This window comes from Nomia melanderi, chromosome 3 (assembly GCF_051020985.1).
Source record: "Nomia melanderi isolate GNS246 chromosome 3, iyNomMela1, whole genome shotgun sequence".
NCBI classification, from domain to species: domain Eukaryota; kingdom Metazoa; phylum Arthropoda; class Insecta; order Hymenoptera; family Halictidae; genus Nomia; species Nomia melanderi.
Genome location: NC_135001.1, coordinates 10,047,629 through 10,063,960, shown reverse-complemented (window position 1 = coordinate 10,063,960; position 16,332 = coordinate 10,047,629). Strand labels below are relative to the sequence as shown.

Here is a 16,332-nt window from a genome sequence, read left to right as displayed (position 1 = left end):
ATCTTCATACTTCTTCGTGTTGTACAACTTCGTTCACATTTTACTAATGCATTACAATATTTCTTTAGAGTACGATAAGCTGTGTAACAGTATATAGGTCACTTTGTTTTAATTGCATCGCTTTCTAAGGGTGTCGAAAGTCGTCCCCGGTCAATATTGTGTTAATCATCCGCTAAGTAAAGTGACAAAGGGATGAAATCAGGGGCGAGCTGTCCAAGTTTATTCTTCTCTCAGGGCTCCGGCGACTAATTATGCAAAATTTATTCCACGGCAAAGGAAGAGGGTGAAGCTCCAACACAAACATCGAACACATACAAACTCGAGGGTCCAGAGAACAGTAACCCGTTTCAAAAACCGTAACCCTTCGTCGCGAGTAAATCGCTCTGATCCCGGGTATTAATTTCCCGTTACAATTCGACCGGGCATTTTTCACCGAATTCACAAAGTACCCCCGATTCTTTTATCCGGCGTGTTTCCAGCAGATGTATAATAGAACGTCTCATTTATCGCGACCATCCGTTTCTCCGAGAAATGACACCCGTCCCATGTTAAATAATTTCGCGGCAGACAGTCGGAGCCCGCGTTTTACCATAATCGATCAAACGCGGGGAACGATTCGTCTTCATTCCACGCTGGGAACATAATTTTTCACCGGTCCCCCGTCAGATCGGTCGTATCCAGTCTTTCGCCTAGCGCGGCCATGTTTTCGGCCATCACCGGGAGAGTTGGAGCAGGCAATGCTTGAATCGCCTGCGAGGACTACAGCTAATATGGTGGAAAGAGGAAGCTCTTTCTTTCCTACTGTTCTTTTTTCTTTAAGAATTGTCCCTGTGTTGCGATGCGGTAGAAATGTGAATTCGTGTTCTTGTAGGAGTTTATACTGTTTTCTCTGTTAAGTCTGCTTCTTATTATACATGTCCGACATTAGAACTACCAGATGAGCTAAAATTACACATTCTTAATGTCTTCTTCCGTAATAATCACCCTACATCACTCAACTCTCGCGAAAATAAGCACCGAACCTATTTCTTGCGAAACAAGTGTTTCTTGGTTGAAAACAGTTCAGTAACCGAGATTAACAACCTGCAACTGCTTATCTGAACAATTCTTAAATGAACCGATGCAATAACACATACTCCGAAACATACTCTGAATCAACGAAAATCTCAATGAACACACCGCCATAGCTACTACCAGGAAATCACATCTAGAATACATCATTAATACTGTAACTGCGTTGTATTTCGAATCAGGTGTACAATTACCGAATCCCCGTATTGCATCTTACTGTTAATATTGCAGTAAATAATTGCATATTGAATAAACTAATGCAAGAGGGAGGATAAACATGGCCACCCTTTCAGCAGCGCCTCGAGTAAGGGAAACAGGGGATGCGGGCGTGGCGAGTGGGGTAATCCTATTGTTAAGCGACGCGCTAAAATGGAAATGACAAGCGCGGCCTGTACAAACGCGAGCGCGAACGTCGCGTCGACGGGGACCGATGGATATGCCCAAGCTGTGTTCACTTCGCGCGCATTCACACGCGCGAGCGCCGCGAAGAGCTTTCGAGGCCTGCCGTTGTGTTTCCCAGGGACACCGGGGACAAGGCTTTTCCGGTTGTATCGTACGTTTGCTAAAGTACTCGGAACCCAGCCCCCATGGCCTGGCGGACCGCTCTCTGTTGCCGGAGTTGCCGCTACAACGCGCCCAGTAACTCCGACCATCCGTTGGAATGGGCTTTACTTTGAAATATCGGCCAGCCTGAATCCTAGCGCTTCTTACGTGCCCCGGTCACGGTTTAGGAAATCTTTTTTTCCCTGTCGAACAATTGGAGCAGTGAAACAGGACGGCCGATGGGTGGACGAGAACGTGAGGATCTTTTCTGCAACGGATCCTATAAAAAGAACCGTCGGTTGGCTAGCTTTTTACGGGAGTTGCGATTACATTGCACCTGCTAAACGAAACTTCGGTTTCTCGGTTTATTGCTGAAGCATCCTCTTTTTTAGGACTTCGATTGCAAGGTATTGGCGACAGGATTTACGATGTTGGACGGAATGTGGGTGGTTTTGTTTATTTAATAATTAGAATTGCAATTTGTGTAGTTCCGAGGGAATGTCGAGGAATTAATTATCAAATAATTCTAGGAGCTGGGAGAATTTTTGTGGAGATGTATATACCTTGGTGAATATTCGGCGTTATTAATTTAGCAGCAACTTTAAGAATAATAAAGTTCAGTTTGGTGGCTACGATTCGTCATTGAGGCGGAGCAATAAATCCAAGCTCGGCGAAAGGATGCATCTGGATCGCACGAGAAAACATAGGTGTTATTGAGTTTTCCATTTCGGAGTTGGATCTCTTGGGACGCTGCACGTAGAAGGTCACGGCTCACGAAATGCTGCGCGAGCGGGTCTCCTTAAGGATTCCGCGACGGTACGAATCAAAGAGACGGGAAAGGAGCATCAAGAAAAGAGGGAGGAAAGACTCCACGAAATTGCGTGGGTCATCCCTTTCCCTTCCCATCGACGCCGTGAGGAATCGTAACGAGGAGACACGTACGCCCGGATTCCGTCCTTCTTGCCGCGGATAAACGCGAATGTTAAATTAACCGTGCTGCTTCCGGCGTTAATATTCACGAGAACGCATCGGCGGTCTGCTCGATCGGCTTCGACTTTCGATCGTGAGAGGATCCGTTTCCGCGATCTTGAGGACTCACTGGAAACTCGTACCGAATGGTAGGCAATTTGAAGTTTAGTTGAATTATACGGACAATTGGAATTCATATTAAATTTGTAACAATAAAATATTCGGCCTCCAAAATACTAAACATCTTTCACTATTTATGTTTGTAAAATATAAGTATTCCATTTTCTTGTAGCAAAAGCATCATTGAACTTTTCTATTTTTTTGTACTAACCTATTTGTTTACAATTGCAAGCAATCATGCTCAGATACATAGATTAATTCGTTTAAGCAGTGTAATTGGAATAACAAATGCAACAATTTAATTCATAAATCAGGTGATATAATAGTCTCGATATCCTGATGAATCAGAGATCGGTAGACTGACACATTGATTTACAATTCTTCAAAGCCCTCCAGTATGTTCAGTTCAAAAATCATGAAAAAGTTAGACGGTAACGAGTAATCGGCAAACAAAATCCGCCCGCCGAGGCAAGAACCGGCGAAGCCCTCAGCATCGACGAGGTTTCTCCGTTTCTCGTCGGCGAAAGGAATTTCGTCGGAGCGGAGACAATGCGAGAGGAATCGATTCGCCTCGATGGGATTCTAGGGAAACGAGCCGACTCGTTTCGATCTTGGCCGAGTCGCTGTTCGGATTCCGTCAGAGCCAATCTCCCGCGGCTAACCTCGTCCCGCACTTTAATCCGGGAAATTCAGGTAAACGAAGGAAAGAAACTTCCGGATGCTCGGGTATGCAGGTCGATTCCGCGTGGTCGGGTCGCGAGCGAATGAAGAACGGGAGCACGGAAATTCTGGGAAGGAAAAATTACATGGTGAGTCAATACAAAAACAGCGTGTTCTTTTTTCGGCGACGTACTGAATCTCAAATATATGAAAAGTTTGATCGAAGTGAATTGTTGAATATTCTTGATATTCGATATGTAAATATTAAATATCTTCTTAAACATTTGATTCGTCATTTGAACATGAATCTACACCGTGAATGATTATAAAATTTGTATTTTTTGTTAAGAAATTATTACCAACGTTCAATTAAAGGATATAATTATAAATCTATCTGTGAATATTATTTATTGGAAGTGTGCAGTCGTTTTTTTATGATTAAATCACGCTAGAAAATCGTGAATTTTTATTGCAATTAAAGAGTATATAATAGGGAAGTATGTAAAGGATATTTTAACGATCTTTTGGGTGAAAAGGGGGAAGAAGACTCGTTCTCCGTCGTTAACGGCGGCTAACGAGCCCCCGTAACGTAATCGAAGCAGTTTGCGTGTTGTCCCCGTAATATCGTCGAAACATTTTGGCACTGTTTCTGAATCAGCGCGATTACAAACGGAATCGCGCACGCGAAACACGATTGTTTAGCAAGCACGCTCCTGATGCGGAGCATCATTAGCGCGAATGTACATACAACGGTTGGCTATTTCGCGGGTTGTGTGCAGTAAATCAGAGACTCGCGACGCGGAAATGAAGTTGCGCTCGGTGCTCCTTCACTTGTAATATCTTAATCGCTGGCGCCGAGAAAAAAAGGAATGGTATTATTTCGTACTAAGCATTCTTACCGCGTGTCCCAGTTTTGCGTCGGATGCAAAATTATGATTCTGGACATAACGAAGGAGTCAAGGAATTGGGGAGTCTTTCATACAACTCTTCCACATTATTCTTCTATAGTTCTTGGAGTTGGTATTAAGCGTCTGTAAACTTGTGACGTGTAAGATGATGTAGATTCCTAATACAACAGGATCTTTTAAATCGTATCTCTTTTAAAAATTGTCTTAACTACCGATCTATGTATGATAGGAATTACGTTCAAAGTAGAAACATTAGGGACTTCCACGTAATTTTCATTATTTGTTTGTTCAATGTTTAGAAACGAATGATCAAAATTATTCCCTTGTTGACTATAATAAAACTTCATTCGTTCAGTATCGTAATATAAACATTAATTTTTCATTTGAAAACAAAGTACGCGCCACCGATATGCAAACGAATGATTCTAAATTTCTTGATGATGGATCGCGTACCCGTTATCCGCTGCTTGATAAATTACCATTTGCTCACGAACGAAATAACGGGAATTCAATTAAAAGTACGTTTTTTATTCGTCTGCTATCCAAACAGAAGGAGTTTCGAAAGTAACAAAGCGCGAGGTTGTCTATAGCTGGCACGTGCCCATCGCGGACATGAGTCACGATCAGTCTCCACGGCTTTCCTCGTTCTTCCGTCCGCGTCCGAGTGTTTACGTACACCGTGTATCTGTCGTCAAAGATTTGCTCGTGCTACCCGTCGTGTGCGACGGCGAAGATTCACCAGGAAATCCGTGGTAAGCCGGCGAATAGCGCGACAATTGAAGATACGTGCTAGCTGGAACTAACGATGTAGTGACTAACTTAGCTAAGAATCCTTGTCCCTTTCAGCTCCGAATACTTGTTATGATATAGTATCGTAAAATAGCAGTGTACAGCCTCGGTACAGAACAATTTCGAAAAACAATAATATTATCCATTTTTGGAAATTAATGAAACATGAAACAGCCGAACGAAAGATGGAACTGAAAGATTAATTTTTGAAGGAAATTTCGAAGGAATAATTTTATCCATTTTTCAATATATTCACAAACATCATATTTTGTTAGTATAATAATCTTCGCCGAGACTCGGTAAATCTAACGTCGTTAATTAATTAGTTATTTAAACTCTACTGTAAATCTTAAAATTGCAGGAAGACGATTTCTGTAGAGATGCAACTTCGCTACAGATACTGAACGATGCGTACACGTGTTCTCAGCGGTAGAGGGGTTAATATCCCGCCGTATTTTGGTGGGACGTCGTCGAATGCTGGCGTGACGATACCTTCTGCCTTTCCTCTCCGGCCGGAGACTAATCGATTGGCCTGTGCATTCGGCGAGTCCACCTGGCTGGGACGCGTCGCGCGAGTTTATTGTTGGAAATAGCCCCCGATTCGCATGAATATTTCAATAGGGTAGCCCGGCACAGATAAATGGATAGTTAGCGAGCTTTATTTTCGTTGGACGAGCATTGGGGACACGATAATATAATGGGTTCGTGTAAAGCTACGCGGAGAAGAATTAACGTTTTGCAGTATTTGCTGACGGACTGTATTTACTCGTTATAAGCGCGTCTCTCTCCCCACTACGCTTTCCGCGTGGCGAGCGCATGCGCTCGCTGTCGTGGTTCCTCCCGCTTGAAAGCTCTCGTGGCTCGTCCTGTATTCCGATTGGTCGAATATACGTTACCGTCTAAAAGACTGATGATGCGAGGAATTCATAGAGGCGAGTGTTTAGTCGCAATAATTTTCTCGTTGCTTACGCGTCCTCTGAGAGTGAATCAGTTAAATTTCCTCTTAACGCTGGATCTATTTAGATCTGGAATATTAGGTCTATAGTATTACACTTAAAACACTATTAAATACTATTTGCTTATTACAAATTAATGGGTAGTATTAAAATTAAATGAATATTTCAGAAACATCGCTTATACTTTCCTGTATCTATTAGCAACAAGAAATTTACAATAACAGTGTTATCTAAGCGAAATAAAAATGTTTTAGCATTCAATAGTTGAATATCGAATTAGTTGGGGCATATATTTCCATGGTAAGTCAGCGACTTGTATTCTACTACACTAAATCAGGTGTTACACGGTATCGATTGACCGAGCAAAGTAAAGATACATAGGAGGTTTACGCACACGTGCTATGCAAAGCCCCGCGTAACAATATTCGACAAATACACGCGTTCAGGTAAGGTGACAACGTGGCCTGTTGGTGCACGCAAATGTCACAATACCCTGGTACACGCCACAAAGACATGGCCGCGAATACTGGTTCGCGTTCGTGCCAGTGAAGGCTGGAAATAGACGAACCTCTCTGTTGCCCTTTAATGCACGATAATCGACTTGCATAATGCATCCCAGATAACACCGCTACGAGTCCGACCTTTCGTCACGTTGTACCGGTGTTATCCGCATATGTATATGCACATATACGGCGTACGGGTGGTTACATGTAATAAAAAGGGAGAAGGATCAGAGGAACATATTGATTTTAGTAGCTGTTTCTTCGCGGAATGATTCGGCAGTATCTCCGGTTTTATTGGCTGAGGATGTTCGTTTCGCGAACGTATGAAAGCGGAACGATTCCTTGGCCCCCATGAATCCCATATCAGCCGACGCGGAAGACACTTGACCCCAACACCTTCGTAAAACGAGCCGTAAAGAAGATTTACAGCGCTGCTATTTTGGAAAGGACATTGTGGGTTGCTCTTCTTCCGTGTCCATAATTACGTCACTGGCAGCTGCGTTCGGCAAAGGACTCCTGCTCCAATATGTAGCCTAGGTATCAATCAATTTAATAGCGTTCGATTGGTTCTCTGTCGTAAAACGTGAGTAGTTTATCCTATTCACTTAGAGTGTGCAGCGAAGACTCGTGGCGCTGACAAGTCGGTGATAGTGCTGTATTCCTCTAAGGTGGAGTTTATAGATACGTCGCATCGAAGAATCAAGAGGCATTGGTAGATCGAGGATCTTGACTTGTTCAAGGTACATTAGAATTTGTAAAATACATTAAGATATCTGCGTTAATAAAAGTAGGTAGTATTTTTGTTTTATGAGTGCGACGTCAGATCTTCTTGTTGGTGCAGAAATAAAAGTAGATAGACCTAGACTATAGATTCTAGGATAATAGGCTCGTAGAAACATAATTTCTTTCTTTACAACATACTGTAACAATTTCGCTATTGTGGATTCTCGAATATAGTACCCGCTGTTGTATTCGCAACTATATGAACCAATATTCGTGACCCATTTTCAAAGTAATCCCCATAAAGAAATTCACGATCATGGTACATCTCTGTAAGTATTCGAAGAGAGTGCACTATTCCTTTCAATTTCCTTTACTAAAAGGAACATAGCTCTAACACAAAGCTTGGTAAAGAAAGTAGCTCGTTTCCGGCATCAATGTGAATTTTCTAGAGTAGAGAATCCGCAAAAATGAAGCGTTCTTTGGAATATGCGGATCCAGAAATCCAAAGATCTAGCATTCCGTGACCGTGTCACTGATCGATTCCTGCCGCAATCTAAGATTTCGATCGTTAGTCCGATCACGTTGCATGAAAACTGCTTTCCCTCGTTTTTCTGGCCTTCGTCGGCAGAAGGACGCGATTGAAACGCAAACTGGCATCAGCTGGCACGACGTTCGGGAATCCGGAGATCGGTTTCTCCACCTCTAATCGGCAGACATCCAAGTGAAACAAGATCAAAAGCGAGAATCAATAATTTAAACAAATTATTATATATAATTTATACTACTAAATTTATTGCTATATGCCATATAATTGCCTACTATTGTAATTTTCTGTAGCGCATGCGCATATTTTCTTGTAACAAGTCGATATAAACCTGTCTTTAATTTTAGCCGCACAGATCGCGTAAATGCTTGACTGTGCGTCGCAACGGCAGACCCTCACAGGTTTAGAATTGGTCAGCGTTTAACCGTGTAAATTGTACGAACGGTAATTAGGTCCGGCTCTTTACGAGCCACGAATTCCGTCTAATCGATGAAAGCGGCGGAAGCGTACGCGCTGGGCCTCCGCGGTTCCGTCGGGCGCAGCTCGAGCTTACGACCGCGGCCGACCCGGGATCGTAAACCCCCCGGCCTCGTAAATCTACGCACCAAGACGACTGTTCGTGACGAATATGATTACGTGCTCCCCGCCGTTGACACCTACGTCAGCCCCTTAACCTCGTTCAAGCGATACAATCGTGATTTATAGATCGCGCGGGAGCAAAAGGGAGGGACTATAGAGAGGAACGAAGAATAGGTAGCGGGAAGGAGAGCCAGCTTCTCACGGCGTGACACCTTTTATCCTGAGGACGTTCCTGGAATTCATCCGTTTGCACCGGTGCATCAGCATCGATCGTAAAAGCCGGTGATAGCCGGCGAAGAACGAATCAAGGTTTCGCGCGGCCGTAAAAGGGGCACGGTCTTTCTTATTGTCAATTACCGACGCACCAGCCCTTGTCGCGGAAGCTATTCCGTAAAGGGAGACAGATATTTTGTTCCGACCCAACGCCCTTTTCTTACCTGATTCTCAATTCGAGAGGCTGATATTGCTGCTTTAAAGGAGGAATCTTATTTCGAGGTTTTATTTTCGGTAGGTACTTGTTGCCAGCTTCTCTTTAATGGATTCTTTGATTACGTAGGATCAGTTCACTTTTTATTTGAACTTCAAAGACGAATGGAGCGTGTTTGCTAATGTCAGCGTTCTCCCGTGTCTTATAAAAGTACTCTATTTACATGTTATTACGGAAACGAACGAGTTCGCTTAACATTATCAAGAAAGAAACAGGTATACCGCCGCTAGGTATACTGACTTCACGAATGATAAGTCAATAGGCACTGCTTGTTTCTGAAACGATCAGATGAACGCAATATTGAACACACTTCGATGCGAATTGTTTTTTTCAAATCATCAAATTTACGGTGACATACTTAAATATTAAATTTTACACAGTTACATTTCAATCTCAGTGCTTTCCATCTCGTAATACTTTACGTTCCATTTACGAGTAATTTGCAGTACCATCGAATTCAGACATTTAACGCAGAAACCGATCTCCCCAAGCAAATTTTTCAAACGATTCAACGAAACCGGTATCTTCGGATAAACTTCAGGAAAGAATTATTTGTCGGTGCGGATTACGGTCCCCGAAAGCAGCTGATAATGCACTGTCTGGCGCGTCGGCGGTCTGTTCCTGCAGCTCCCGGCACCCCGTTAATGACAATGCAGTAACGTCAGGGGACACCATTGTTTCCGGCAACGAAAACGTAACACGAAATTAAGCTGAATACAATTACGGTATAACGAATGGCCGTAATATCCCAATTGTGTCACGTTCCTCAGGAATGTACAAGAGTGTGCGGATCGCGCGCGGTGGTAAGCCAAGAATTGCTCGCGGCCCTGTTGTAATTCATGAGGCGACAACTTCTAATTACGCCATCACAATGCATCATCGTGACAAATTAGTGATCCTGCGAGATCCATTTGACGAGGAGCCGCCGCGCCGGTTTCGGGGATTCCGTTTCGTGGCTAATTGCGGCAGACCGGTGAAATTGTTAAGCGCGCGCTGACCAATCGGGTCAGACCGGCGTTACCTCTGAACTTCGGGCGTGCTCGGGGCCGGAAATAAATTTGCTCGGACGCTTTTACCACGGAAGGGAGCTCGTCTCCTTTGTAAACCGGGCAGATCTCGTGAGCCGCTCATTGTTCCGCGGCGTAAAGCGTTCCTCTCCGTCGTGCGAAAGTTTTCCTAGACGTTGCTATTCAGCCGCGGAGACACAAAAGGGGGAAAACGAATGCCACTATAATTTCACGAAATCTTGAAAGGTCATCCGGTACCACCGGTCCGCCGCGGTATCTTCATTTCACGAGGGAAAAATGTCCCCGGCACATCTCGCGTACCGTTTTTCCATGAAAATCCCCGCATCCTATTCCGCTCCGACGATGCGAAAATTCACGGAATCGGCTTTATAGTTTATTATTTAATCCGGATGTTCGGGTGGTTTTTTCTTGCGCGAATTCAATTTACCTGAGAACCGCTGATGAAATTTTATTCCGATGCTTCAACGAATTTACGGCAGAATTGCGTCTATGGGGCACCGTAAATTTCAATTCGAAGCCTGTTTTTTATAATTGTTTTGCTTTCGTTTGTATGGGCGGCTCGGATATTTGTTTCAGGTTGTTTGGGAACACCGGCTAAAATTTTAATTAACTCCACGATGAATTTGCGAGACGGTCATATTTTTGTATTACCGAACGTTCAGCCTGAATATGGTTTCTTCTTTATACAACGTTCGTTCCTTGTCCGGTGGCATTTTATATGTATTTAATTTGTTTTAAAATTATTGGTACTTTCTGAATTGTGACGTTATGAAAGAATCATTCTCAAAGGAGGTGCATCTGTAGTTATTCATGCTTATGTAACGACGCTTCGGCGAGAAATTCAGAGACAATTTGTATGTTTAACGAGGGCCGCGATAAAGTTCGAACGTCTTCACGCCAAAAAATCTAACAGACTCGTAAATTTCTCGATGCGACTGAGAATGTAATGAACGCGACGCCTCCGCTGTATGGTACGTGCTCGATTTATAATAATGTTTCATGGCCGCGTGTACCGATGCGGCTGATATAAATTTAAAAGTGATGGGGCCGAATGTAGGAGACTTTTTGTGGTGTTCGCCCAGAGTAATTACTTTCTAAGTATCGCTGGTACAGATTCGAGACCGGACTATAATTTCCTAACGGCGGCACCGCTTCCACGAATCGTCAAGTTCGAAAGTTTGAACTCCGGCCAGACCGATTGATCATCGATTACAGATAATTTGTTTCCGCAGCGGGGAAGGGGGGGGGGGGGACGGGGGAAAATACTTCCTACTTCCGCTCCGGTTGTCGAAGAAATGTCCCGGTAATCGATGTTTCCTTCCTATGCCCTATGGACGCGTCATCGTTGCGCCATTCACATAAATTGTTCAAATCGACCAGTACTTTGGTTTGATAATCCACTTGCACGTGAGATCGAACGCAGCTTTAATAAAGAAATATCGAAAGAGTGATTGGTGTTTCCATTATTATTCGTGATACATTAATAGTCTTATTATTAGAAAGATTTAATATCGCTGAAAGAAAGATTGATTTATCCTTGAATAATAAAAATTAATAGGTGACTAAATCGATAGATAATAATGTAATACCAACATTTATATTTGAACATTTTTTAAATTGAAATTTTCAAATATTACTTTGTCAATCGAACAGTCGATGTTATTAAATATTATTTACCATTGAATAACGTTAATTTCGTATATGTATATACTAAAATCTTAGTATATGATTCGTTAAGAGAAAAGTTCACGTTAAGAAAAAATCATCTTTGATTCTAAAGTGTCAATACAAGCTGGAAAAATTCCATTCGCAAATGAGGATGCAACAAACAGGGATCTTCTTTTGTCGTATAAATTTCTATAACCCAGCCAGCAACCTAGTAATAACCAGACCGCATTGAATCTAAACATCCCGGCGCATTCAAGCGGATTCGGGAAGCGTCGAGTATTCTCTTTAGAATCGCACGCCTGAATCTCGTGGCTGATTGCCGGCACACAGGCCCGATGGTGTTATTTTACAAGTGAAAGCCGCAGCCTCGATCGGGGCTTTTCAGCGGATTAAAAATTTGATTTTCCACAAAGGCACCGTCGACCGATGCGTGCTCTTTCATTACCGACTGAGTAAAGTATCGTGGTGGTGTACATTTAATTAAACCAAGCGAAACCGTTCAACTAGTCATTCGTTGCGTTTAATTGAAACTATGGGTCATTTAGAGCCGTATTTCTAATCAATGAGAGCGAACATTTCGTCTGAAAACCGTTTTCAATCAGTCACAAATAAACGGGAAAAATCAACGATTTTTTTCCACGATCCTGATCGAAATCGTCCCGGCAGTTTCTTTTTCATTTAAACTCTGTCCACGAACTATTTGCGGCTCCGTTAACTGTTCCAAACACTCAAAAAGTAGCAACATTGTTACACTAAATTCGACTTGCACCATTCGTTTATGCTTTATTACTGATTCATTCCAATTCTATCCACTTTGTGGCGAAAGAATCTTCATGGTTCAGTTGAAAACAAAGATATCATTTTTCTAAGACTGAAGTACTCTTTTTATACTTTTCACTGATGCTAGAAAACATTACGCAAAAATTCCCTTTAATCTTCCAAATATTAATGCCACATTAATTCCCGCGTAAAACATACAAAAACCAATAATAACACTAAAAATCTTTGAACTCCCTAAACAAGAAGAATCTTGAACCTTCTAAATTCCGAAGGAACACACGGCAATATACATTTAAAAATCATTTATTCGTCTCTATCCTTGTTAGTCAACGAAACGTTTAGAAAGTCGAGCGATTCAGCGGCACATTCGATCGCGAAAAATCTGTCGGATCGAGCACAGGCTCAGCGGATCGTGAATCGACCGCGCGCGCAAAAATCGTCGCTATTCGTTAAAGCGTGCTGCAACAGATTTTTCGCGCGGCGTTGCCTAGAATCGATCCAGGATTATCACGATCCGTTAATTGAACCGAGCCGACGCGAATCGGCGATTGAATAACGTTGTCGCGCAAGAAGCCGTCACGTAATTCGTGCGACGAATATTTTCCTATAAAAGGCAGGCTTGGCGCGCGTTCCGCTATCAGTCCGTTGCGTCGTTAGGGGAGAGCGCTGTTAACGACGTATGACTACCGGGAATACTAATGGAGTCCAAGGTACGTCGAGGGATGAAATGAAAGTGTGTATATGTACATACACTCGTACATCTTTAAAGAACGCTCTCTTCGTGCACGAAATTCCCCGAAGCACGTGTCGACACATTTTCTTGCGGATTATCTAATGCGGTTATGTAACCGTAGCTCGCGCTTTTGATTATTCCAGGTCTTACTTTGGATTCTGCTGATCGCGCCGATTGCAGCCGAGTTTGCACACAGACCGACCGGTCCCGCGGCTAAAATAACGAGAGCTGCTTGGAGGGATAAGGGCTACGATAGCGGAGATTACAAAGTTAATGCGGGATTCTCGGATCGGTACAGTCATCAGGATTATAAAAATGGCGCCGCGTTTGGCGAAGGTAATGTCAATGTTCTATTTGCTTTGGGATTAGCAGTATAGCGCGTGGTTTCTCCGATTTCTCTGTAACCGCGTTGTCATCCTTCATATAGTCACTAATGAGATGTTTCCAGGCAGACGATAGTTTCTAATCAGTAGTATCTGAGAAGTTGATAGTCTCTAGTGTCATAAACAGGAAATAATTTACTTTGAATATTATCGCAAGTGCCTTAAATGTCAGTGTAAGGTGAATACAAGAATGACTACAGTGATATAATTTAAAATTTCAAATTTGTGATCATCAAGAAATCTATGGATTGTGTACTTTAAAAAGCACTTGACTATGCTTCAGGATCTAGAATATTTATACATTTCTAGGAAGCATCGTTTCCAAGTACGACTCTTTAGGATCCAATTTGAACGAAGACAAATATCGCGTTAATCATCCGACTGCTAACTATAAACATCACAAAAGTGGATTAAACCAGGGAATCAAGGACTCAAATGGCGAGTCGGATGGCCACAATCAGGAATATAATCACGGTTATCATCACAGTCACGGTTATCGCAGTTACCATCATCATTCCGACAACGGGAAAGATGGGGACGGTGGTTACCATGGATACTATCGGGTTCATTTCGATCACGATGACGATGCAAAAGGCGATGGAGATCACGGAGCGGATCACGACGATTACAAGGGCGCTGGTTATCATTACAATAATGAGTTCGAAATTCATTTTGGAGACGATGGCAAAAAGAATGAGGAGCTGAAGTACGACGGAGACAGCGGCCACGATAAATACGAGAGTCATTTCAAGCACAGAGATAGACAGAGTCTTAGCAGCGGCCATAACGATGGCGCTGATGACCATGGGACCGATTATCATTACGAGTACACTAGCGGCGGTAATTACGGCAAAGATTATCCCAGCTCCGCAGATGATCGCCATTATCACCATGAGCAGGACCATGATCACTTCGCATATCGTTACGGGGTTGTTCATAGGGATCACTGAAGTAGTTTGTAATGATCGTCGAAGATTGTTGCATTTGCATTTGCAACAGGCTACAGGTGTTGGCTGCGTTCTCGTGTAAAGCTGTAAAACTTCATTGATGGTGACAAATGATGCGATGAGTCTGGAAGTACCGAGAATATTTGTTACAAGAATCTTCAGTGATGTTACGTTAATATAAAATTTTAATCACGATTTCCTTTAATCTTCAACACTTCTAACACGTTGAACAGAAAGTGTTCTATAAGATGATCATAAGCCGTTGGAATCGTTTCAGTTCTCGTTACCAGGAATTACTGAAACCGTAATTCCAGGCAGCAAATAACATTGACTCGAAATTTAACGATGCGTAACGACTGTTACATTATACGAAGGTACAATCGAATATCTTGTTACCTCCTTGTGCCCCGACCTCTATGCACTAGTCACACGAAAACTCCAATTAATCGGAATAATGCGCGCCGCGCGAAATAACAGAGCGGAATACTCAATCCCGCAGAAACGTTAGGTTCGTTAAGTTTCACTTGCAGCTCGTGTAATAATAACGAGGAGGGGAGAAAAAAAGAAGCGTTATCCGGTGGAAAACGGGCGAATGTAGGTCCATTAGTCGTAATAAATACAACTTCGGTTAATGAGAACGCTCCTGAAAATTCGCGGCGGTGATTTCAGAAAATATTATCATACTCGTTAGCGCTCGCGGCTGCAAGATGAATGAAAGAAAGGGGTGAAAAGGGAAAGAGAGCGTGGCGAGATCGATATCAAGCAGCAGTCGTAACCGGTTCGCGATATTCGGACGATGAATATTTCTACGTGAAATTGACACGCGTGTTATGCGCATGACGCAGATGAAGAGAATTGACGAGAAGCAACATTACAGAGGCACCGAGGGATGGATAATCAAAGATTGATGTTTGCGCCTGCCGCGGCTCGTCCAATATCAGTCAGCCCGAGGTGATTGATCGGAACATCGAAACCTTTTATGGATAGACTGTCTGAAAATCCGCAAGGTTATTCCGTTACACGAAGAAAGAATGAACGTGGAGAGACGCGGTGTACCTAGACCCTTCCATTTCCGTCTTCTCACACCTCGTTCCCGTTCCACGATGAAACGGATGGTCTACGTACTTACGTAGGTATCACCTAAGTAAACCGATGCTCCCGCGGTAGACTGGATCGCGTGAATTACCATTTCCAAGATTTCTCAAAAATACCTTTAAGCGAGCGTACTCACCTGAAAGCATTCGTTGAGATCTTAACATTCGTGATTTTCGACATTTTTAATAATTTTTCGATCTTAAGGTCACAATGCTTCAGAGTCTGCGTATTCATTTTTGAAATTGTAACAGTACGAAGTAGTATTATAAAATATTCCAATTCATACTTTCCAATGTTTCAACAATTTTAACATTACGCTCTAGAATATACAATAATCTTCTTCCAATTTGTCTATGATTCTTATCATTAGATAAGTTTTCAGGCAAAAATTCATGATAAAATTCATGGTTCTACCGTCGAAATAATAATATTTGAAAGGTAATACAGAGTGACTTCTTACGATCAGAAAATAAACTAATCTCAGAAGATTCAATTGCATCAGCATGGAATGAAGAGAAAAAGTTAATAATATCTATTATCATGTACCACCATATTCATCCTCTTTTTCCTAGCTCTCGCTTCCTCTCTTTATCTCCTCTTTTTCCTCTCTCTTTCTCTCTTTCTCTCTCTCTCTCCCTCTCCCTCTTCGTGATGGTTTGTTAACATCCTTTGCATACAAATTCCCCATTTCGTCCTTAAAATATGTATGGAAGAACCGCGGAACTTTCGCGTACAACCAGACAGTTATCGACTCGGCCTGCACACGCTGAACTAAAGTGATTGTCTATTATCTCGGTGCCCCGATAAGACCAGCCGCGTAACAACAGAGCCAAAACGCAGCTGCCT

The 16,332-nt window shown here is 42.7% G+C and overlaps 2 protein-coding genes across 2 annotated transcripts in view; both read left to right on the top strand.

Moving 5' to 3' along the window:
- Window positions 1-16,332, top strand: part of LOC116431764 (uncharacterized) — a 57,915-nt gene that overhangs the window by 17,587 nt on the left and 23,996 nt on the right. The window lies entirely within an intron of this gene.
- Window positions 12,977-14,394, top strand: LOC143174335 (uncharacterized). The gene is made up of 3 exons (XM_076365634.1): window positions 12,977-13,038; window positions 13,205-13,397; window positions 13,754-14,394. The coding sequence occupies exons 1-3, from the start codon at window positions 13,027-13,029 to the stop codon at window positions 14,392-14,394; spliced, it is 846 nt and encodes a 281-aa protein (XP_076221749.1). The 5' UTR covers window positions 12,977-13,026.

Bases quoted from the DNA above. Each gene is read 5' to 3' on its own strand.
- LOC143174335 (XM_076365634.1), top strand. The intron at 13,398-13,753 runs GTAATGTCAATG...ATACATTTCTAG, and splicing joins TGGCGCCGCGTTTGGCGAAG to GAAGCATCGTTTCCAAGTAC.